At 46.9% G+C, this 21,495-nt stretch overlaps 1 protein-coding gene and 2 long non-coding RNA genes across 6 annotated transcripts in view; 1 reads left to right on the forward strand and 2 right to left on the reverse strand.

Moving 5' to 3' along the window:
* Positions 1-12,723, reverse strand: part of LOC113619848 (uncharacterized) — a 28,202-nt gene extending 15,479 nt beyond the window's left edge. For both annotated transcript variants that reach the window (XR_003432558.1, XR_003432557.1), the window contains exons 1-2: positions 11,941-12,723; positions 1,997-2,078 (exon numbers count right to left, since the gene is read on the reverse strand). This is a non-coding gene — a long non-coding RNA (uncharacterized LOC113619848). The remainder of the gene's footprint in view (positions 1-1,996; positions 2,079-11,940) is intronic.
* LOC113619849 (uncharacterized) lies at positions 7,509-11,363 on the reverse strand. The gene is made up of 2 exons (XR_003432559.1): positions 10,403-11,363; positions 7,509-8,212 (listed from the first exon to the last, which is right to left on the reverse strand). It is a non-coding gene; the product is annotated as an uncharacterized LOC113619849 (long non-coding RNA).
* Positions 12,724-13,374: 651 nt separating the features above from the next.
* KLF4 (KLF transcription factor 4) lies at positions 13,375-18,189 on the forward strand. Of its 3 annotated transcripts, none has more exons than XM_027105288.1 (5): positions 13,375-13,973; positions 14,093-14,213; positions 14,864-15,854; positions 15,945-16,109; positions 17,121-18,189. In XM_027105288.1, the coding sequence occupies exons 1-5, from the start codon at positions 13,969-13,971 to the stop codon at positions 17,294-17,296; spliced, it is 1,458 nt and encodes a 485-aa protein (XP_026961089.1). In that variant the 5' UTR covers positions 13,375-13,968; the 3' UTR covers positions 17,297-18,189. The 3 variants fall into 3 exon arrangements, with proteins under 3 accessions (XP_026961089.1, XP_026961090.1, XP_026961087.1); XM_027105289.1 differs by having other exon boundaries at positions 13,495-13,973; positions 17,099-17,210; XM_027105286.1 differs by having other exon boundaries at positions 13,496-13,973; positions 14,864-16,109.
* Positions 18,190-21,495: the final 3,306 nt, after the last annotated feature.

Consider the following 21,495-nt stretch of genomic DNA (forward strand, 5'->3'; position numbering starts at 1 on the left):
CTTTTTTTTTTTTTTTTTTTTTTTTTTTTTTTGCGGTACGCGGGCCCCTCACTGTTGTGGCCTCTCCCGTTGCGGAGCACGGGCTCCGGACGCGCAGGCACAGCGGCCATGGCTCACGGGCCCAGCCGCTCCGCGGCATGTGGGATCTTCCCGGACCGGGGCTCGAATCTGTGTTCCCTGCATTGGCAGGCGGACTCTCAACCACTGCGCCACCAGGGAAGCCCGGCTTACTTATTTTATAACTGGAGGTTTGTTCCTTTTGATCCCCTTCACCTATTTTCCCCAGCACCCCCTCCTATTCTCTGTATCTATGAGTCTTTTTGTTTTGTGTTTTAGATTCCACATAGGTAATATCTTGTTTGTCTACGTGCCCCGAGTCCCTAGCCTAGACCATTAAACAACTTTAAAAAATCAATAACTTAGAAATACCATTGAGGCACGCTAGGTTTAGGAATTTAAAGGCATAAATACTTGTCTTAATCATCGGGAATCACAGGCCACAAGGAGAACATGACTTTCCTCTCCCCACTGCACTCCTTGTACACCCCAACTAGGTGAGTTCCCCTTTTATAAGCTTCCCTGCCCAGTGCCTTCTCTTTCATAGCAGTGTTTGCAGTTTGCTATTATTTTCTGTGATTATTTGATTAATGTCTTCTCCCGGCAATAGACTGTAAGCTTCCTGTGGGCAGGATCACATCTGCCTGTGTTCACCATTGGCCTTTCAATCAATGCTCAGCACTGAGCCAGACACATAGCTAAATATCAGTCATATGAATGAATGAATGAGCTTTTCTCCACACACACACGCACACACACACACACACACACACACCACGGGCTTCTAGCACCTACATTGTTGTAGAGATCACTGAGTAGGCAGATGGTTGACACAGACCAATGTAAACTCTCCTGTTTGTTTTTCAGACAGATTACAGTGGAAACATGATGCTTGCCAGCTAGAAGGGGAGAAATTCAAAATGGTAAACGGAGCGTTCTCGCTCACGGGGCTCCATGAGGGCTTCACAAACACCAGGGAGCCAAAATAAATGTGTCAAAAGTCCACTCCAGCAAAAGAGAATTGACCGTGTCCTTTCAAGAATTTTCCCAGCCAGCGAGAATAAAAAGACTTTGAAGAGGACTCAGGAAACCAGGGAATATATTATCTGTGCCGACAGCTTCTCAGAACTGGGAGGACACTGGGACCACAGAAAGAAAGAAGAAGGAAGAATTGGTGTCCTACTAAAAGGAGGGCAAAGCCACTCTAAAAATTGCTTTTGTCTAGCCAGACAACAGATTTCCTAAAAGGATCAAAGCTACTCTACCAGCTCAGTTTTCAGCAGAGTTGCAGGGAGGGTGAAGAAGAAGAAATGTCTCAGCCTTGAGAGCTAGCAGATGTGTTGCTTTTTCCCTTTCTTACTTGAGAATATCTAGGCTGATGCCGTCCAGACAAAGTCAAGAAGGGACCCAACCATACAGATTAATCCTGGTGCTTTGGAGACACAAGGGACTGGCTCCACTCCCTCCTTCATGGGACAGATGAAGAGTCCGATGTGCAGACAGAGCCAGTGACTGGCCCCAGCTCATGCGAGTGTGAACTAGAGGCCAGACTGCCCAGGTTCGTGGTCAGGCTCACGTCCCTGCCCACCCTGCTCTGTGGCTGCCCCAGACCAAACAGCAAGCCTCTTGCTGCCCCCAGCCCGCGTGCCAAACAGAGGTGACTGGCTGCAAGCTCTGCTTTCGGATCAGCCAGTTGAGGGCCACGTTTTAGCTCATCCATGGTCTTTATCAAAGTGGTTTTTCTATCCCACGGGCATCCCTGAGGCATCCGCACTCAGTGCCACCTTGCAAACAAGCAGTGAGCCTCTTGGTACTACCTTTTCTTAAATATCTACTGGTTTAAATATCTACTACTCAGGTCCCAGTGGTCTGGAATACCAGACAACATACGTTGACTGGTCCCGGAGCTCCTTGAGGGCAAGAACCATTTTTTACTTACTGGTGCAGCTGCAATGCCAAGGCCAGCGTCTGGCTCACGGCAGGATGGCAAAATGGGAGGATATCCAAAAATGGCACAGAATCTGAAATTGAAGCCAGAAAGAACTGTGTTAGAATCCTTGGCCAGAAGCTTACAAAGAAGCCCGACCTCTGTGGGCTTCAATCTTCTTATCTGTAAACTAACACAAATACCAACTACCTAACAGAATTGCTACAAGGACAGAAGATGACCTGCGGAGAGCATCAGCACACGGGACGCTCCATCAGTAGCCCTTACAATGACATCCTTCATCACTGTAGATGCAAGGAAAAGATGAAGTAAGGCAAATTTTTGTTTTTCGGCTGCACTGTGCGGCATGCGGGATCTTAGCTCCCCAACCAGGTATGGAACCCATGCGCCCTGCACTGGGAGTGTGGAGTCTTAACCACTGGACTGCCGGGGAAGACCCGTACGACAAATTTTTAAATTGGTTCTTTTCTAGACGCAAGAAATAAAGAAAAAGAAACAACAAATGCAATTAATTACCCAGCCTGTGAGTGGTCAGACTTTCCTCTGCTATTTATTGTCAGAGCTTAGGGCCCTGCTTTAAAGCCAGCCTTGCCTTATCCCAGCTTCTGCTTCATCTCCCACTGAAGTCATAACGCTGGGCTCGCTCTCTGTCTATTGACACAGAGAGCCTGTGAGTCACAAATTCAACAGGATGACTTTGCTGTAGTGTGATTGACTGGAAAATGTTCCCTCATCTGAAAAACTTTTTTTCAAGCAAATGGACATGCTTATTTTTGCAACATGGAGTGCAAGCTCTGTGTTTATTTGACGTTGGTCTCTGTGACATTCCAGCTTGGCAAGGGAGGGCTCACGACGTTCACGACCTGCCTTGCAAAGTGACATATATTTTTCCCTCTCCTTCTTCCTTGCTGCCGACTGTTATATCTATAGCAAACAGTCGCAGCACAATAGTTAGACTGCACTTCAATTTGGTGTTTACTTGACATTTACACACAGGCCATGCTGGACAGCTCAGTCATTCCAGTACGGGGGCCCGGCCAGCAAGCACTGGATTCCACTTGTGCTCAACCCCAAGCAACACAATCCTGAACCAGCTAGATGATGTCTTGAGAAGTGCTTGCGCGGCTGGGTTTTACTCTTATGCCTGAATTAGTGTATGTTAGGGGAAGAGGTGTCAGAAGGTCCTCAGCCATCCCAGAAAACATCTCCTTGATCCAGGCAGGGCATATGCGTCTTGCTAATACCACCCCTCCTCCCTTTAAGACCAGCGCACACACTGTCTCCTCATTCACTCTAAGACAGATCTAATCTAGTCCCCGGTGCGAAATCTCCCCAGGACTGGGCACACATTACTCATCTGATTAACTTCATCTCCAGTTCACCCATTTCCTCCTCTGTATAATGGAATGAATGACACTTACATCACAGGATTATTGAGGGCACACATAGGCAAAGTACCCGAGGCAGGTTGAAGTGCTTAGAAGGTGCACTGAGAATGTTGGTTCCCATCCCCTCCTGAGGTCCGTGCTTCTGGTTGCAGGAGGGAAAGGGGCTCAGGGAAGGGCAAGTTATGGGGGTTCCTGTCAGTGCAGTTTGATGCAGGGATGGAGGCTGGGACTTGACTGGGAGCCAAGATACGTGTTCTATGGCCCCAGCTCTGCCAGTGTGTGTCATGGGCAGTCACCTCTCCTCCCTAGGCCTCTGATTCCATACGTGCAAAGTGGAAGCCTCTGATTACATTCAAACATTGTCCCGTTTCCACACCCGCAAAATCTGGAGGCGGTCCAAACAAACTGCCCTACAAGGTTGACTAGCCCCAAAGCTGATATATGGAGACGCCAGTATTTCAAAGGAGTAGCAGGGAACTATACTCAATATTTTGCAATAACCTATAATGAAAAAGAATCTGAAAAAGAATATATATATATATATATATATATATATACATATATATAATACTGAATCACTTTGCTGTACACCTGAAACTGACACAACACTGTAAGTCAACTATACTTCAATTAAAAATAAATAAAAACAAATGAACTTATTTACAAAACAGAAACAGACTCACAGACTTCAAAAACAAACTTATGGTTACCAAAGGGGAAAGTGGGGGGGAGGGATAAATTAGGAGTTTGGGATTAACAGATACACACTACTGTATATAAACTAGATAATCAACAAGGACCTACTGTATAGCACAGGAAACTCTACTCAGTACTCTGTAATAAACTATATGGGAAAAGAATCTGAAAAAGAATGGATATATGTATATGTATAGCTGAATCACTCTGCTGTACACCTGAAACTAACACAACATTGTAAATCAACTATACTCCAGTATAAAATAAACATTAAATTAAGAAAACAAACAAAAAACATAATACATACATACATACCTAAAGGAGTAGCAAGAGAATAAGATGCTAACACTCAGTGCTGGGCAGCATGTAATACCTTCACACCTGGTTAATGTGAATGGAAATGCTGATGGGAATGTAAATTGATGGGAATGTAAATTTTTTGAGGAGCAATTTGATAACAGGCGATGCTGTTAACCTAGTAAAACAATCTGTATAAATTGAGCCTAAGGAAATAAGCGAATACATCTAAGGGTGCACAAGGAAGTTCTGGAATAGTGAAAAATTGGAAACAATCTACATGACCATTGAAGGGAGACTGATTAAATACCAATATTAGGAACTACTAGGGTGTGTTTAAAAAATAAGGTATATCTATGCATTAACATGTACAGCTGTCTGTGGTACAGTGCTGAGAGAAAATAAAAGCAAATTTACAAAGCTGTGTGCAAATGATAATTGGTATTTAAAAAATAAACTTTAATATTTCTATAGATGCATAAAAATCCTGAAAATTTGTACACCAAACTGCTAATCATAGTCATATCTAGATTAGCAGGATGTGGGTTCATTTTTCTTGGGACCACATTTATTGATTGATTTTTTAAGTAAGCAAGCATTAATTTTTTTATACATTTATTTATTTATTTTTGGCTGCGTTGGGTCTTCGTTGCTGCACGCGGGCTTTCTCTAGTTGCGGTGAGCAGGGTCTACACTTTGTTGCGGTGCCCGGGCTTCTCACTGCGGTGGCTTCTTTTGTTGCGGAGCATGGGCTCTAAGCGCACGGGCTTCAGTAGTTGTGGCTCGCGGGCTCTAGAGCTCAGGTTCAGTAGTTGTGGCTCACGGGGCTTAGTTGCTCCGCGGCATGTGGGATCTTCCCGGACCAGGGCTCAAATCCGTGTTCCCTGCATTGGCAGGCAGATTCTCAACCACTGCGCCACCAGGGAAGTCCTGCAAGCGTTAATTTTTGAAATCAGAAAAAAAAAACTTTTAAAAAATAAAAGGAGCAAAGGATTTTTTATTAAACATAGTGTATTCAACAAAAGTGTTTTCTGATTCTCCTTCTGATGCCCTGTTCAGATGACAGTAAAGGAACTGAAAAGGCAAAACCTACCAGGACAAAGAGAATGGGAGCTGGGAAGCAATGGACATATAGACACAAACTTAGATCAGAGGAAGTGAAAAACTAGGCACACTGATTCCAAGGTGCAGGACCCTTGGAAGGCTCAGGATGTGGAGACACCAAGTTACTCAGAAAGTAAGGTGCATGTGGGGACGGAAACAGGACTATTGATTGAAAGCCTATATAAGTAGCTGTTGGAAAATCCATTAATCTATCCATCCATCCACCCACCTACCCACTAATCCATCCATTCATCCATCCAAGTAGTCAAGCCCTAAGATTCCCCCGCTACCCGATGACTACTTTTCCCCCAACTTGAGAAGAAGATTAGAGCTTTATTCACTGAGGAAACTGATCTAAGAACTCTGGAGGGAAGCCGGCACAGCTGAGGACAGGAGCAAACAAGGATGACAAAAGGTCAGGACAAATAAGGAGAAGTGATGCCACAGGCTTCTTTCCCCACGTGGGCTCCAACAACACTGGCTGCCTCACTTACTTAGCTGCACAACCCTGGGCTAGTCAGTTTTTTTTTTAAACTGTAAAATGGGGTTCACTTGTTAAACAAATATGTATTGAGCACCTACTATGGGCCCGCAAACTGCATTACGTTTTGGAATAAGAATAAGTCAGCCAGGGCCCTTGTCCCTTGAAGCCTGCATTCTAGCGCATCAGTGGCAGTGCCAACCTCAGAAAGTGCTCAGCGCAGTATCTGGTACCGTGTCTGACAGTCGTGATGTTAATTATTACTTAGAATGTCCCCACTCCTTCTGATTCCTGCAGGGAGAACACAGCAGACCCTTCCAGTACTCGCAGGAGAGACAAGCTTAGAACTTTGCCAAGAGTGTTTACCAGTATATAACTCTCCAGTGGTGAATTTGACTTTGAAACTCCCCGCTGTCCAACCTAAATCTGGACTGGCTTATGAAGGGTCAAGGTCACTGGCTTTCTAGATCGGATACAGCCCAAAAAAGGCCTTTGCAAGTCATGGCACGAATCCAAGAAGTGTGATTCCCAAGTTAATTTATACCTGGCCCTACTTAAAACAGTGTCTTTGTGAGGTTTTAGGTGAGCTTGGTCCTTAGTTGTTGCATCTGCCGTGATGCTGGGATATCCAGTATAGGGGGGTGGGTAGAATTTTGGGGAAAAGCTTTTTGGTCTTCAAACCAAGATACTGCATCATCTCCCAGTGTTGGGTACAACAGAACCAATTTCAAACTTATCAAATGGGGATAACTATGTCAGGTTTCATTGCTAGAGTGCAGAAGCTAACACTGATGGTGCCTTTCACACCCAATGTCTCAGTGCTCACAACAACTTTGTGAGGTAGGTACACTCATAGCCCCATTCCACAGACAAGGAAAGTAGAGGGCAGCTAGATGACATGCCCAAGTTCATCCAACTAGTAAGAGGCAGCACAGGGCCTGGAATCCAAACTCTTGGGTGGCCGTCCCAGCCATCTCCTCCTGCGTGTCTGCACCTTCATCCCAAGCTTTTCCTTCATCCCCCATAAGCCAATGAATTCTGTCTGCCAAGACCTCTCCTTCACTGAGTTGAAGCAAGAGGGGGCAAAGAATCAAACTCAGATGATGACACTCTAATCCACACTAACACAGACCAAAGATACTCTTGCCTTTAAAGAAACCCAAAAGAGTCTCTATTTTAATGGAAAACCGAGTTTGCTGAATGAAACACAGAACGTTGAAATTCAACAGTTCAGTGTTTCCCGTAAACACTTGACTCTGAAATCTTTGTTGGGTAAGTGCAGCAATCCGAAAAATTCATCAGTAACTGACAACATAGACTGAGGGAGTCTCTGCATAGATTACCTTGTTGAATCTCTATTATGATGCTGGAAATTCCTCTAAGATTAGGTAACTATTCTAGGGCTTTCTCTTTCAAGAAGCTTCTGATCGTCCCTTGATAGAAGAAAAGCCTGTGTCTACATTTGAGCTAGCAACTTTGAAAAATACATCAAGCACAATGTGAGATATTTGAGGGCTGCCAGAAATTTATTCTGACCTTTTTTTTTCAACACGGACACTGGCCATCCTCCCAGCACTCTTCCCACCAGCCAGTATATTAAAATTGATTAACAAACACAATGTTTGTGAGAAAGAGCGAACCGCAGGATAATCAAATGCATTGTTATTATTTTTTAAAAAGTCATTTCCTTGGCCAGGAGTACATAATGTCAAATTGGCAAAAATAACCTATCCTCTTGTCTGGCCCACAAACTGGGAAGAAAATTAAACACAGAATTGTTTGTTTCTTGTTTACATTTCTCAGGGTGTGAAACACTCATTTTCAAACGCTCAGAATCCCTACACTTTCCATAGTGCAAAAATTTGACTTCCATTCTGATTTAAACCAGGGAACCATGTTTTCCTCAGAAGGGCGACATTGTACTGGTCTAAGAATATGAGGTGCAGAAACTTTATTTTCCTTCAGTTTTACTGAGATACAATTGCCATGCAGCCCATGGAGGCTTTTAAATTAAGGAGATAGAATCTTCCAGAGTATAATAATGTTTTGCTTCTCTTTTCAATGCTAATCTTCCCTGGGGAAATTCTTTACCAGGCCAGGAAAATTTGGTGAACCAAGTCAAGGAGAAAATTCCAGGAACAGGTTTCTCTGCCGATTTGCCTTCTTTGCCGATTCATTTATTTTAAAGGCTAGATTTCTTTTCAAAAGCGTATAGTATAGTATCAGGATTCTTCTTGGGGCCTTGAAAACAATCATAGTTGATAAAAGATGGTAAATGTTAGACGCTAGTAATTTGTTAAGATAAATATTACTACTATGTATCTTATTCTTAAAAGATATTAGGCTGTACTTAGACATTTAAAAATAAACAATCTAAAAAGAGATTTTGGGTTTTGTTTGTTTGTATCCTCTTAACATCTCAGAACAAGCTGAGGACACTGAAAAGCCCGAATTTAACATATTGCTGTCAGAATGGTTCAGGTCTTTAAGATAATCCCATTAGGTGTAGAATTTCTTTTTAAATAGCTTAAAGAATGTATGGGCCTCACATTTTTGGGCTAAGAATGTAGCTTAAGTGATCAAACCTAAAGGTTCATGAAAAAGATTTTAATTAAATTTCTGAGAATTGATTTTTTAACGTCTGCGATTCATTCTCTGCTCTAAAAACTTCAAAACCCAATGTTTGGGTTTTGAAAGGCAATGGATTTGGCTCCAGAAAAGAGTGGACACTTTCTCTGTCTGGTTTTGGTTTGGCTTTGGGTTATTTTTGTTTGTGTTTTGTAGTTTGTTTTATTACAATGCCTTGGCCTGGGCTGTTCCCTGGTTTTTTGTCCAACTGTTTTGAGAGAACAGAATTATGAAGGACTTTATTTTCTGTCTCCTTCATAGAATTTTTCAAAGAAGAGAAGTGGGTGGAAGAAGAGAAGGGACTGGAAAGCAGAGGACCGAGCCAGTGAACTCTCCACCAGAGACAGACGTTACTGACAAGATAAGGGCAGGGCTCAGGGCAGGGCTCCCAGATGAATCCTTTTACCCAGGCAGCTTTGCTGGCTCCCTTCATGCTACAATGTATACTCGCTGGGCATTTGTCCTAAAGACGCCCCAGTGGAACAGCAGCCACAAACAAGTCGGCAGATAATTGCAGTCCGCTGGGTAAGTAGCATAGAGCGAGTGGCCACATGGCTTTATTAGAGCTCAGAGGAAAGAGGAGGAATCTAGCAGGGACTACACAGACCAAGGGACTATTAAGACAGGTTCAGGAGTCTGAGGCCGTTGAGAGCCCGAGGGGAGAAAAGGCATTTCAGACGAGAAAACAGAGGAGGAAAATGCACATTGTGTATTCAGAGACTTGAGAGAGCATCCAGTTAAAGTTGAGGGAGGATGGGATCAGAGTCTGGAGATGATCCTGTTAGTCTGTCTAGAGCCAGAGTAGGAAGAGTTTGGTATACCAGCCTAAGGAGTTTGGTTTTGCTCCTTTAGGCAAAGGGGAGCTGATGGAGGGCAGCTGGGCAGAAATGGAACTGGTGGTGATCTGAACAAACTCGATTAGATCTGGCAGGGAAATTCCAGTGCGACTATGATTGTTTTTTATTTTTATTTTTTTTTTTGGCCACGCGGCATGTGGGATACCTTAGTTCCCTGACCAGGGATCCAACCCGAGCCCCCTGCAGTGGAAGCACGGAGTCTTAACCCCTGGACCACCAGGGAAGTCCCTCCAGGGGGACTGTGGGGGAGGTGGAAGAAGAAGACAACAGTTGGGACACTTACAGCAGTAATTAAAAGTGATAAATGAGGAGGGCTTGAACCAAGGCAGCCCAACTTGATCGTAGGAGAAGGATAACAGAGATATTTAGGAATAGAAGTGGTTGAACTCTGCGGATGCCTGGATGCCCAGGTCAAAGAAAATGAGGCAGGAGTGGAGGGGAATCTAGGTTTCTAGCTTGGTAAGCTGGGGAAGGGTGATGAAATACGGTGGGGAAAATTATGGTACGCGTCTCAGTGGATTGAGGTTCTTGACCCAAAGGGGGATTAATGGGCACACAGCTGAGAGCTGAAAGGGACGTCCTGCACTAAACACCTTACTCGGATAATCCCATTTACAGTCCTCATTATTTTAAGCAGCAAATACTATTAATATCCCCATTTTGTAGAAGAGAAAACAGGGAAAGTGAGGTCAAGGAACTTGCCTAGCTAGAGAGCAGCAGAGCCAGAACACAGACCCAGGAAATCTAGTGTTACAGCCCACTTTCTTAACCTCTGCACAGGACTGAGGTGCAAAAGAGGCTGAGAGTTTACCAGGACATGGGAGTCACTCAGAGGCTGAGAAAAGCTTTGCCACCTTGAGAAAGTTGCAAGACCCTCTCCCAGTTATTTATCCGCAGGGATTTCATTTCAAAGCAGTGGTTACTTAAAAGCATCTCTTGCTTTCACCTTCTGAAAAAGCAGCTTTTCCTGAGTTCTGTGGCCTTTATGCACAGACACCAGGCCAGGGTGCTGCCAGGTACCCAGATCCAGTGTCCAATTCTGGCTGCGGAGTCCTTCCCTTGAAACACTATGTCCCCTCTTCAACCTATCACACCCCTCCATGGCTCCACATGAACCCCTTGGCACTAAATGGTTTCCATCACATCTTCTGCCAACTAATGCAATTTGTGCTGGGGAAAAAAAAATCTATTTTATAACTCCAAGGACATTATATAATCAACTTCCATACCACAAAACTTGTAGTATCAGTTTGCTGAAATAAAGTCACAAGTATTTAATTCTCCTTGAAAGGGTGTCTTCCATTATTATTTCAGAGTGCAGTTTAGTCATCAAATGTATACTCAGCCTCATGTTTATAAATTATACAGGGCAGGGATTTAACTCTTCTGGACCTACCTGTTCTGAGGAGGAGAGGGAGGGTCATAACCCTGATGTCACACCGGGCACCTGCCTTGAAAGGAGATGATTTGTGAACTTGAAGTTCCTTACCTCTTTTAGAAATGTGGAGCAAATCTACAGATTTCCCTTTATGATGCAATCAGGAATAACCAGAAAGTTGCCTGCCACAAAGAGGCACTGGCTTCCCTCCTCCAGAAAGCTGTTTGGAAACTACAAGTTGGTCTTTTTAATTGAGCTTCAGAATCTTCTCTTGATTATGACACAATAATAGTGGTTTTCCAATTCATCTGTGTAATATTGTTTTTTCATTGTGGTGGTTACTTTTGTCGAAGGGGAAGGGCTACTGCCTTAGATAAATGGGAGAAAAGCAGAAAACTCCTCATGCACTGGCTACCTAAATAGGAAATTCCAAGTCCTGACAAACATTTACATCATGAAGGTGATGGCTGCCAATCAAGGCTTATCCAAGGTCAATGCAGTTTAGGAACCTTGGCCTTGATGGTAAAGTGGATAACTTCTCCATGCAATCCTCAAGTCCTAGTATCCCAAGACATGTCTGCCATCACAATGAAAGGAACAGCGGAGGAGGTAGCAGGTATCTTTCTTTCTTGGTTCCTCCTTTTGAAAAGGGCAGTATTTTCAGAGTTAAAGTAACTGGCTGGCTCCTATGGGGTGGGGTTGAAACCCTCTAGGCCGCGGAGGAGGTTCGCGGGGGGGTTCCTGCCAAAGCATGCCCTTCCCCCAGCGGCAGGATCTCGCAGCCATTGGCCAAAGCCGGGCTGGAGGATGGAAGTCATCCTCAAGGGCTTCCAACTCTCCGGACTGAGCGGGATTCCTGGCCTTGGCATAAAGGGTCGAGTGGATTCATTCGGGGAGCGATGCATTCCAAGAATGCTTCTGTGGTTGGCAAGGAGTGGAAAAATCAAGGATAACAAATATTCTGAGGAAACCTAATAGGTACCAGGATCGCAGGACTCAAACAAACAAGGTGACGACTTAAAGTACGAGGTAACTGGATCTCGATGAGGGTGAGCGCACACTGCACAGGGCAGGGGCTTCGATCCTTTTCCCGGCCCGCCTCCTACCTTTTCTCTCCTGGGCTGACACCCGGACGGGACCGGCCGCGTTTACTGACAAGGGGGCTCGGTGGAAAGGGCGGGCGGAGCCCTGTGCTCGCCTGAATCCAAACAAAACACCTCGCAAGCCTACGTTTAGAAAGCGATACCGAACACCACACTCACGTTTAAAAAAAAAAAAAAAAACAGCGCTGTTCGCAGAGAAGATGAGACGAAAACATTTCCCGGCTGGAAAATTACTGATCACAAACTAAGGGGGAGTGGGGGAGGGGAGGCAGTTAGAAGACTGAAATAACGACCGCCGTTTCCTCTTCTCTGCCCTGTGGGCAGGCACGGCTGCCGCGAGCTCCGTGTGCCCTTTTCGGGAATCGGGGTCCCAGCGCACCGTTCCACTTTCTGGCACGGGGACGCTTTCCAGCTAAGTCCCTTTCGGTGGGTTTGACCGCTTAGAGCCTAAGCCAAGGGAGAGTTGCCGTTTGACCTTTACCTCGCCATTTCACCTCTCTCTGACTCAGTTTTCTCATCCATAAAATGGAGAGTTACGTGCCTTGCAAAGTGCTTTGAGATTCCAGCTTAAAAGGTGTCCCCACGCCTCACGCCCTTCTCCTCTCCCCCACCTCACAAAGTGATTCTTGAGCCCTTTCACTCCCTCGCTCGCTCCTTCAAATATCAAAACTGTAGCTCCATTTCCAATTCCGGCCTCTTTCCGCCCTTTCCAGGCGGGGAACACCCCTCCTCCGGCCTTCTCAGGCTCCCGGTCCCAGCCACGCAGCGCTGGGCACCCGCCTCTTCTCTGTTCCCCCACCCCCATCCGGCAGAAGAGCCCGCGAAGAACCGTGCAAGGCAAGGCCAAACGCCCGCACTGGAGCTCGGGCCCTAGAGCCGCGGTCCTGAGTGCGTATAAGAGGGACCCGGGCTAAAGGAGTCACGCGGATAATCGCGCTCTTCTCTAGAGCGCAGACAGCTCGACAAGCGCGTCCCGGCACTGGGGTGGGGGGCGCGTTACCGTCCCCCTTCGCCCCTACCGGCCTTCTCGACCGTGAACTTCGAACCCAAAGAGACGCCCGTGGCGACACCGACCGTCCTGGTCTCGCGGCGACCGGACCCGCGCCCCGTACCCAGAGCCCCACGCCAGGCCCGCTGCCGCCACCGCCGCCGGCGTCAGCGCGGCTCCTGCCCGCCAGCTGCCGGGCTGGCGTCACAGACCGCTGGGCCCCGCCCGCGCCCCTCCCTCCTCCCCGCCCCCACGTGCGCCGAGTTTGTTTATTTAGCTGCCACGGCAACGCGCGGGGGGCTGCGGGAGGGAGGAGAGAAGAAAGGCAGGGGGCGGGGCCTGGCGGCGGGCCCCAGCACACAGCGGGTAGGAGGCGGGGGGGAGGGCGGGAGCCAAGAAGTTATAAGTAAGGAGCGCGCCGGCGGGCGCCGGCAGTTCCCCGGCCCGAGAGAACGAGCGCGGCTGCGGGCGCGCGGGGAGCAGAGGCGGTGGCGGGCGGCGGCGGCACCGGGAGCCGCCAAGTGCCCCTCCCCGCCCCTCCGGCCCCCCACCCAGCCACCCGCCCGCGGCCAGCGCCCATGGCCGCGAGCGCCCCGCGCAGCCCCCCGGACTCCGCGCCCCGCGCCGCCGCCCAGTCCGCAGATCCGCGCCACCGCGGCCAGTCTCACCTGGCGGCGCCGCCCGCCAGCCACTCCGGCCACAGCCCCAGCGCCCAAGGCGATAGCCGCGGCGACCGCGACAGCGGTGGCGGACGCTGCTGAGTCGAAGAGAGCGCAACCCGGCCACCGGACCTACTTTTATTCGCCTTGCTGATTGTCTATCTTTATGAGTTTACAACTTTTCTAAGAACTTTTGTATACAAAGGAACTTTTTAAAAAGACATCTCCCTTTTATATTTAATCCAAAGAAGAAGGATCTCGGGCAGTTTGGGGTTTTTGGTTTTGGCTTCGTTTCTAAGTTCCTTTTTTTCCCTCTTCGTTGACTTTGGGGTTCGGGTACCCCACTGCTTCGGACTCCCGAGGATCTTCTGGGGCCCAACATTAATGAGGTAGGTGCGGCGCGGGGCGCGGGGCGCAGGGAGGGGTGAGGGCCGGTGGGACGCGCCAGAGTGGCAGTCGAGAGTGGCCCCTGACTCCTGCCCCTGTGTACTCCCCACCCGGCCCGCAGGCAGCCGCCTGGCGAGTCTGACATGGCTGTCAGCGACGCACTGCTCCCGTCCTTCTCCACGTTCGCGTCCGGCCCGGCGGGAAGGGAGAAGACACTGCGTCCAGCAGGTGCCCCGAATAACGTGAGTGTTGCTCCGGGCCTTTGGGATCCTCCGGTGGACTTCTGTGGCTGGGGTGGGGACGGGCGGAGCCCTGGGGTCACCGAGAACCACCGGACGACGGGGAGGAGTGGCCACCGCACGGGCTCCGCAGCCTTCCCGGGATGGCTTCCGCGCCCTTGTCTCAGCTGTACATGCGTGTGGTCCCGACGCTGTGGAGCCGCCGGGGGTGCACACCGGGTCCGCACATATCCCGGAGCGTGCAAGCGGCAGGGCGGGAGGTGTCTGTGTACCCAGACGCTGGCTGGGCCAGAGTGAGCTTGGCGCGTAGGCGTCCCCTTGGCGAGGGCGCACCGAGAGAGCCTCGGTGTCCCAATTCCGGGGCGGCGGGAGCGTCCCCAGGATCTGGCGGGGGAGGGACCCAGGCTGGCGAGCCGCGGCGCTGGCTAACACGCAATCGGGCAGACACAACATAACATCCTCCATATCGACGCACCGCCTCTTCTCGGACCCGGGTGTGGGCCATGACTGCAGCGCTGGCACCCGTAGTCCCCGGGCGCTTCCTGCCTGCCCGGTCCCCGTGTCTAGGCGGTGTAGGCGCGGCGGGCCCACCACTACATTGGGTGGCAGTTAGGGACAGCACTGACGGTCTCTCTCGCGTCCTGTTCCCGCAGCGCTGGCGGGAGGAGCTCTCCCACATGAAGCGACTTCCCCCGGTGCTTCCCGGCCGCCCCTACGACCTGGCGGCGGCGACCGTGGCCACCGACCTGGAGAGTGGCGGAGTCGGCGCGGCTTGCGGCAGCAGCAACCCGGCTCTCTTACCCCGGAGGGAGACGGAGGAGTTCAATGATCTCCTGGACCTGGACTTTATCCTCTCCAACTCGCTGTCCCATCAGGAGTCAGTGGCCGCCACCGTGTCCTCGTCGGCATCAGCCTCATCCTCGTCCTCCCCGTCGAGCAGCGGTCCTGCCAGTGCGCCCTCCACCTGCAGTTTCAGCTATCCAATCCGGGCCGGGGGCGACCCGGGCGTGGCGCCGGGCAGCACGGGCGGCGGCCTCCTCTACGGCCGGGAGTCTGCACCCCCTCCGACAGCGCCCTTCAACCTGGCGGACATCAACGACGTGAGCCCCTCCGGCGGCTTCGTGGCCGAGCTCCTGCGGCCCGAATTGGACCCAGTGTACATTCCACCACAGCAGCCGCAGCCGCCAGGTGGCGGGCTGATGGGCAAGTTTGTGTTGAAGGCGTCGCTGAGTGCCCCTGGCAGCGAGTACGGCAGCCCGTCGGTCATCAGTGTTAGCAAAGGCAGCCCGGACGGCAGCCACCCGGTGGTGGTGGCGCCCTACAGCGGCGGGCCGCCGCGCATGTGCCCCAAGATCAAGCAAGAGGCTGTCTCTTCGTGTACCGTCGGTCGGTCCCTAGATGCCCACTTAGGCACTGGACCCCCTCTCAGCAATGGCCACCGGCCTCCTGCGCACGACTTTCCCTTGGGGCGGCAGCTCCCCAGCAGGACTACCCCGACCCTGGGTGCCGAGGAACTGCTGAGCAGCAGGGACTGTCATCCTGCCCTGCCGCTACCACCGGGCTTCCATCCCCACCCGGGGCCCAACTACCCTCCCTTCCTGCCCGACCAGCTGCAGCCGCAGGTCCCACCGCTCCATTACCAAGGTCAGTCCCAGGGATTCATAGTTGGGGCTGGGGAGCCCCGCCCCGGCGGGGCACACGGGATGACGCTGACCCCACCTTCTTCACCCCTAGAGCTCATGCCACCCGGTTCCTGCATGCCGGAGGAGCCCAAGCCAAAGAGGGGGAGAAGGTCGTGGCCCCGGAAAAGGACGGCCACTCACACATGTGATTACGCAGGCTGCGGCAAAACTTACACGAAGAGTTCTCATCTCAAGGCACACCTGCGAACCCACACAGGTAGGAGGCCAGAAGCCGCGGAAAGGAGGGGGGCTGGTGTCCAGCCTCACCGGCTGACTATGGACACTCCTCGGGGCCTCCCTTGGGATGTGGGGCGCAGTCTATCTCCTCCATCTCCTGGATCACAGGAGAGAAAGCAAACCGGCGCCTACTATTGCTCAGGAGCCTTTTGCTGGGCGGATGGTATCAGTGCATGAAAATGCAGTTTTGTTAGGCCTTTGAAAGGCAGGGAGATTCCAGGCTGCATGTGGGCCTCTTCTAGCTTGAGCAAACCATTGCCCTTGTAATCAAGAAATTATACTTGGCAAAAAAAAAAGAAAGAAAAAAGAAAAAGAAAAGAAATTATACTTTGCAGCGCAAAAGCATGGTATTTTCTTAAATCAGTTTTTTGTTTTCTAGGCTATTTTTATTGCTTTTTTTCCTTTCCCAGTCTCACCCCTCCCCCTTTCTAGTCTTAACAATTAGGTGTTATTTAAATCCCAAGGACTTAATGGTTAGGCTTGCGGAGATTCTGGTTTAAGATTGTCACCGCAGAGAATTTGTTTGTGGATGTAAGTTGGTATATAAGGTCACTAAGGCACAGCAGTCATGAATAATGTTGGTACAGGAAAAGTAGCCTCCTGTCACTTTCTAGAACCAGTTCTAGTGGGATAGGATATTACTGATTTGGACCAGGAAGAGGCACTAGCAGCCATAGTTTCTAAATTCACTTCCTCCACAGCGATATCTTAGCTCAAAAGAATGAAAACGTTAGTCCAACAGAAGTATAGGTTTAAGTGGTCTTTGTTCTCTGTGATAAGCTATCTAACTTCCCCTAAAAAAAAAAAAAAAGAGCAAAAAATTCCTATATTCCTGCTTTACCATCTAAAATTTAATCTGGCCTTAAGAGGTATAAAGACCCTGGATCCTTTCGGAATGGGGTGCTTGGGGAGTTGGTTGAATGTCTGGCCTCTATGGCCAGTTCTTAATTCTTTCACAATCGCTTCCAGTGGCTTTATTTTCCTTTTCCAGGTGAGAAACCTTACCACTGTGACTGGGACGGCTGTGGGTGGAAGTTCGCCCGCTCAGATGAACTCACCAGGCACTACCGCAAACACACCGGGCACCGCCCCTTCCAGTGCCAGAAGTGCGACCGGGCATTTTCAAGGTCGGACCACCTCGCCTTACACATGAAGAGGCACTTTTAAATCCCCAAACAGTGGATATGACCCACACTGCCAGACAAGCATTCAGTATTTTTTACCTTTCACACTGTCTTCCCGGTGAGGGGAAGAACCCAGCTGGAAAGCACTACAATCATGGTCAAGTTCCCAACAAGTCAACTTGTGAATGGATAATCAGGAGACATGAGGCAATCAAATGACAAAGAACAGATGGGGTCTGTGACTGGATCTTCTATCATTCCAATTCTAAATCCAACTTGAATATATATTCCTGGACTTACAAAACGCCAAGGGGGTGACTGGAAGTTGTGGATATCAGGGTATAAATTAGATCCGTGAGTTGGGGGGGAGGGGAAGACCAGAATCCCTTGAATTGTTTCGATGCAATATAAGCATAAAGATCACCTTGTATTCTCTTTGCCTTCTAAAAGCCATTATTACGATCTTAGAAGAAGAGGAAGAAATTCAGGTACAGAAAATGTGTTTTAATAGCCTAAACGATGGTGCTTGGTGAGTCTTGGTTCTAAAGGTACCAAATGAGGCCAAAGTTCTCAAACTGCTGCATACTTTGACAAGGAAAATCTATTTTTGTCTTCCGATCTACATTTATGACCTAAGTCAGGTAAATACACCTGGTTTACTTTAACCTTTTTATGCAGACAGTCTGTTATGCACTGTGGTTTCAGATGTGCAATAATTTGTACAATGGTTTATTCCCAAGTATGCCTTAAGCAGAACAAATGTTTTTTTCTATATAGTTCCTTGCCTTAATAAATATGTAATATAAATTTAAGCAAACTTCTATTTTGTATATTTGTAAACTACAAAGTAAAAAAATGAACATTTTGTGGAGTTTGTATTTTGCATACTCAAGGTGAGAATTAAGTTTTAAATAAACCTATAATATTTTATCTGAACACTGTTTTTGGTTTTTGTTTTTCCCCTTGAAAAGCACATAACAGAAATTGCAGTTTAAACCCACTGGGTAGGCATGTGAAAAGCACACCAAAAAGCCAACTTTATCTCGACAGATTAAAAGAAGACTTTTTAAAGACTAAACCTTACCTGGTTCAGGTTCCTCTTTCAAATGTACTTTAAAAAGTGCATGAAAGCAGTTTCCCTACCTATGAACTTCCAGGTAGAAAGGGCTCAATAATTCTTCAGTTTGCTCAGTTTAATATAAGAGTAGTTATACCCATTCACATTTTAAAAGATCTTAAAATTAAATGAAAATATAAAAATCTCTCTTTCGAGGCCTGCCCTTGCACTCAGAACAATTTATGTAACAAAAGAACCTCCCCACAGTGGAAAACCCCAAAGAACATGGTTCCACAGTGCCCTCCTGAGGATTAAAGGATTCACTTATGCTTTGTGTAACAGATACGTTACTTTTAGTTATAGCCCCCAAAGAGGGCAGAACCAAAGTTTCTGACAGATTTTTAAAACTTCGCCAGTCCTCTGAAGATAAGCCAGCCCCATTGTTTCAGCTGACTGAAACTAAAGAGGCAAAAATGACTCAGTCACAAAACCAAGTGTAAAGTCAATTCAAGTAGATCTTAAATGCTGTTTTTGTAAGTTGGTAGCATATTTCTCAAATTATTAAGGCTTAAAACTTTGCGGTGGATACCCGAGGATCTGAAGTTCATTTGTGGCTGTCACAAAATGGAAAAAGCATTTGTGACACTTGTTGACACTATATTTGTAATGGTAATGTGGGTGACTAATTAACATTGTCAAGCAGACAGAAGCTGACTGACATTTTCTTTAGACTGCTTATTACCTATCCATTATAGCTAGTGTTCAGAGGTGTGTTTGCACTGTGGGTACATTTTATAAATGGAATGAAAAACAGAAATTCATAAGAGGCTCATGGTGGATCAACAGAAAGTATTTTCCTTGGCTTTTAAGAGTCCAGCACGACTGGAAAACATGGCATGTGTCTTAGCTTAAAAGAAAACAGGTGCATCAATAGGATGGAATTTTATGTGGCCAAGAGCATATTCAAAGCATATTTAATGACATGAAAAATGCTCATGGTATGTTAAGTGGAAAAAGCAGGATATAAGACTATAAACAGTATGATTCCAATTGTATAAGTTCAAATGTGTGTGTGCATTGAAGGAGAGAGAGAAGCAATCGAAAATTAAGAGAAAAGACTGGAAGGAAACACCAAAATATTAATACTGGTTTTCTCAGATTAAATTTTCTAGTTTCCAAATATTCTCGAGTAAGTGTCTATTTTAAATGGAGAAACGTTTTAAAAAGAGTACTGGCGCAATGAAAAGCTATTTATTTTAAAAAGCGCAATTAAAGCTATTTAAACAAAAAGCCTACATTCTAATACATTATTTTTGTATTAACTTGTGGTTCCTGCTCTTGGAATCCACCTTTCTCTTATATAGAGGTTTCTGGCACATAGTTTGTGTATGGAAAGTGTTTATCAAAAAGTTCTACCATTTTCATATTCACTAAGTGCCTATCATCTCAGGTAGAAGAAACGTCATTCATAAATATCAAGACATTTTAAATGTATTCAAATTTTTCTGATGTCATAGGGAAACATCACTTGCATTAACTTTTTCTAACCTGAATAAGAAAGCTTCAGTATCTAAAATGAGGAAGATTTTCCAAAAATGTAACAGGACAAAACTATTCAAGATGCACAAATAGCTAAACGATAGTACCTATCAGTTCTGAGCTCCTAGGTGTACTGTTATTACTGCATTACAGAGCCGTTTATACTGTATAATAAAGACCACCTAATAATTGAGATGCCTGCTTATTACATTTTTCTCATGACATTTAATTTTATATGTCCTAGATTTTAACTTGTGCGCGCACACACACAGGATTAACAATAGCATTTCCTACACATCAACAGACTTTCAGTCTCTCTCTTTTCCAACAAAATGCCTTTTCCAGCAAAATATTCTTTCAACCTGAGAACCTGTTTGACTCCTACCGTCTTGTTTGGGTTTGTCAGAACAAAACAGGAACCTTCACCATCTCAAGTAGGATTGGTGGGGATGAATCCTCTTCCTTTCAAAAACTGTTCGTTTTTAGAAATAAGCAATGTTATTTCATATTTGGAGATTCACGATTTTTACATATAATTTCTTTACATATAAGAAAGTCCAGGTAAGTCAGTCCTTATGCTATGGAAGCAAGTCTGCAGGGAAAATACTAAAACAAGCCCGTGGTGGTACCCGCTGTACTTTGATCTATGAGGACATCTAAACTTAGCAGCTTAGGTAGCCACCTGTTCTATGATACGTTCTGGCTTCTGAAGCTCCGTTCAGCACAATAAGAATTTGTAGTCCTTATTCTCTCTCTTTCTCCCCACCTTCACCCTTCTCCCTCTCTTATAAAACGCATAGACACCATCCTAGACCTACACAAACCTTTTTTTGTGTATTTATTATTTTGTCATTTTATTTGTTACTATATATTAACCTTTTATGTATTTTATTTCCTCGTCTTTTCTTAGCACCTTTTACACGCTATTGTACAGTGACATGTTTTTATAGCGATAAGCTGAAGCTATGTACTTCCTAAAGGTCGTTTATGAAACTATCATTCGCTGTTCACATGCAGAGTACTCAGTCAATAATATTTCATACAAAACCACCAAGAACTCTCTACATACTGAACGCTGTGGAATATAGCACGGAATGTTCTACCTGTGAAAATGCAGAGAATACAGCTGCAATCAGAACGCTGTATAAAGTGTTTTTTTTTTTTTTCACATTAAGTGAAACTAAAATGAAAGTTGAGAACAAGACGCCCTTTGGAAGGCTTTACCTTAAACAAAAAAGTAAATTTTGAGTAAATTTCTCACCATCTCCTAAAAAACTAACAAATTCTTAAATCCTTCTGAAGTACCTAGGGGTTCAATGCCCTGGTCACAGTCTAAACACAAAGGAAACCAACTGCTAAAATGTTAGCATAAACACAGAAAATCTTTCAGGCTGGTCTCTAGGCTACCATAGCCAGCTGACTTAGTTGAGGGGGAGGAAGTGCATGGGGTAGGAATCTCAGTCAAATTGCTTCTCTGGAAATATGAACGTAGGGAGCCTATCTTTTTAATTGTCTTCCACGACGCCAGTGCTATAATATCACTTTTTCGAATTGCTTCAGTCTTCTCAACACCCTAAATGAGTCAGCATGTTGCAACCCGTCTTCCCAAATGTCCTGTGCCACTTGTTCTTAAAGGAAAAGGAGGA

The sequence above is a fragment of the Aethalodelphis obliquidens genome, unplaced genomic scaffold, assembly GCF_003676395.1.
Source record: "Aethalodelphis obliquidens isolate GAN/ISIS:26980383/991018 unplaced genomic scaffold, ASM367639v1 scaffold7, whole genome shotgun sequence".
NCBI lineage: Eukaryota > Metazoa > Chordata > Mammalia > Artiodactyla > Delphinidae > Aethalodelphis > Aethalodelphis obliquidens.

What these genes read in the sequence shown, in the direction of transcription:
- KLF4 (XM_027105286.1), top strand. An exon ending in CAGCAGGTGCCCCGAATAAC is followed by an intron (nt 14,214 to 14,863) that starts GTGAGTGTTGCT and finishes CTGTTCCCGCAG; the next exon opens with CGCTGGCGGGAGGAGCTCTC. An exon ending in ACACCTGCGAACCCACACAG is followed by an intron (nt 16,110 to 17,120) that starts GTAGGAGGCCAG and finishes TTCCTTTTCCAG; the next exon opens with GTGAGAAACCTTACCACTGT.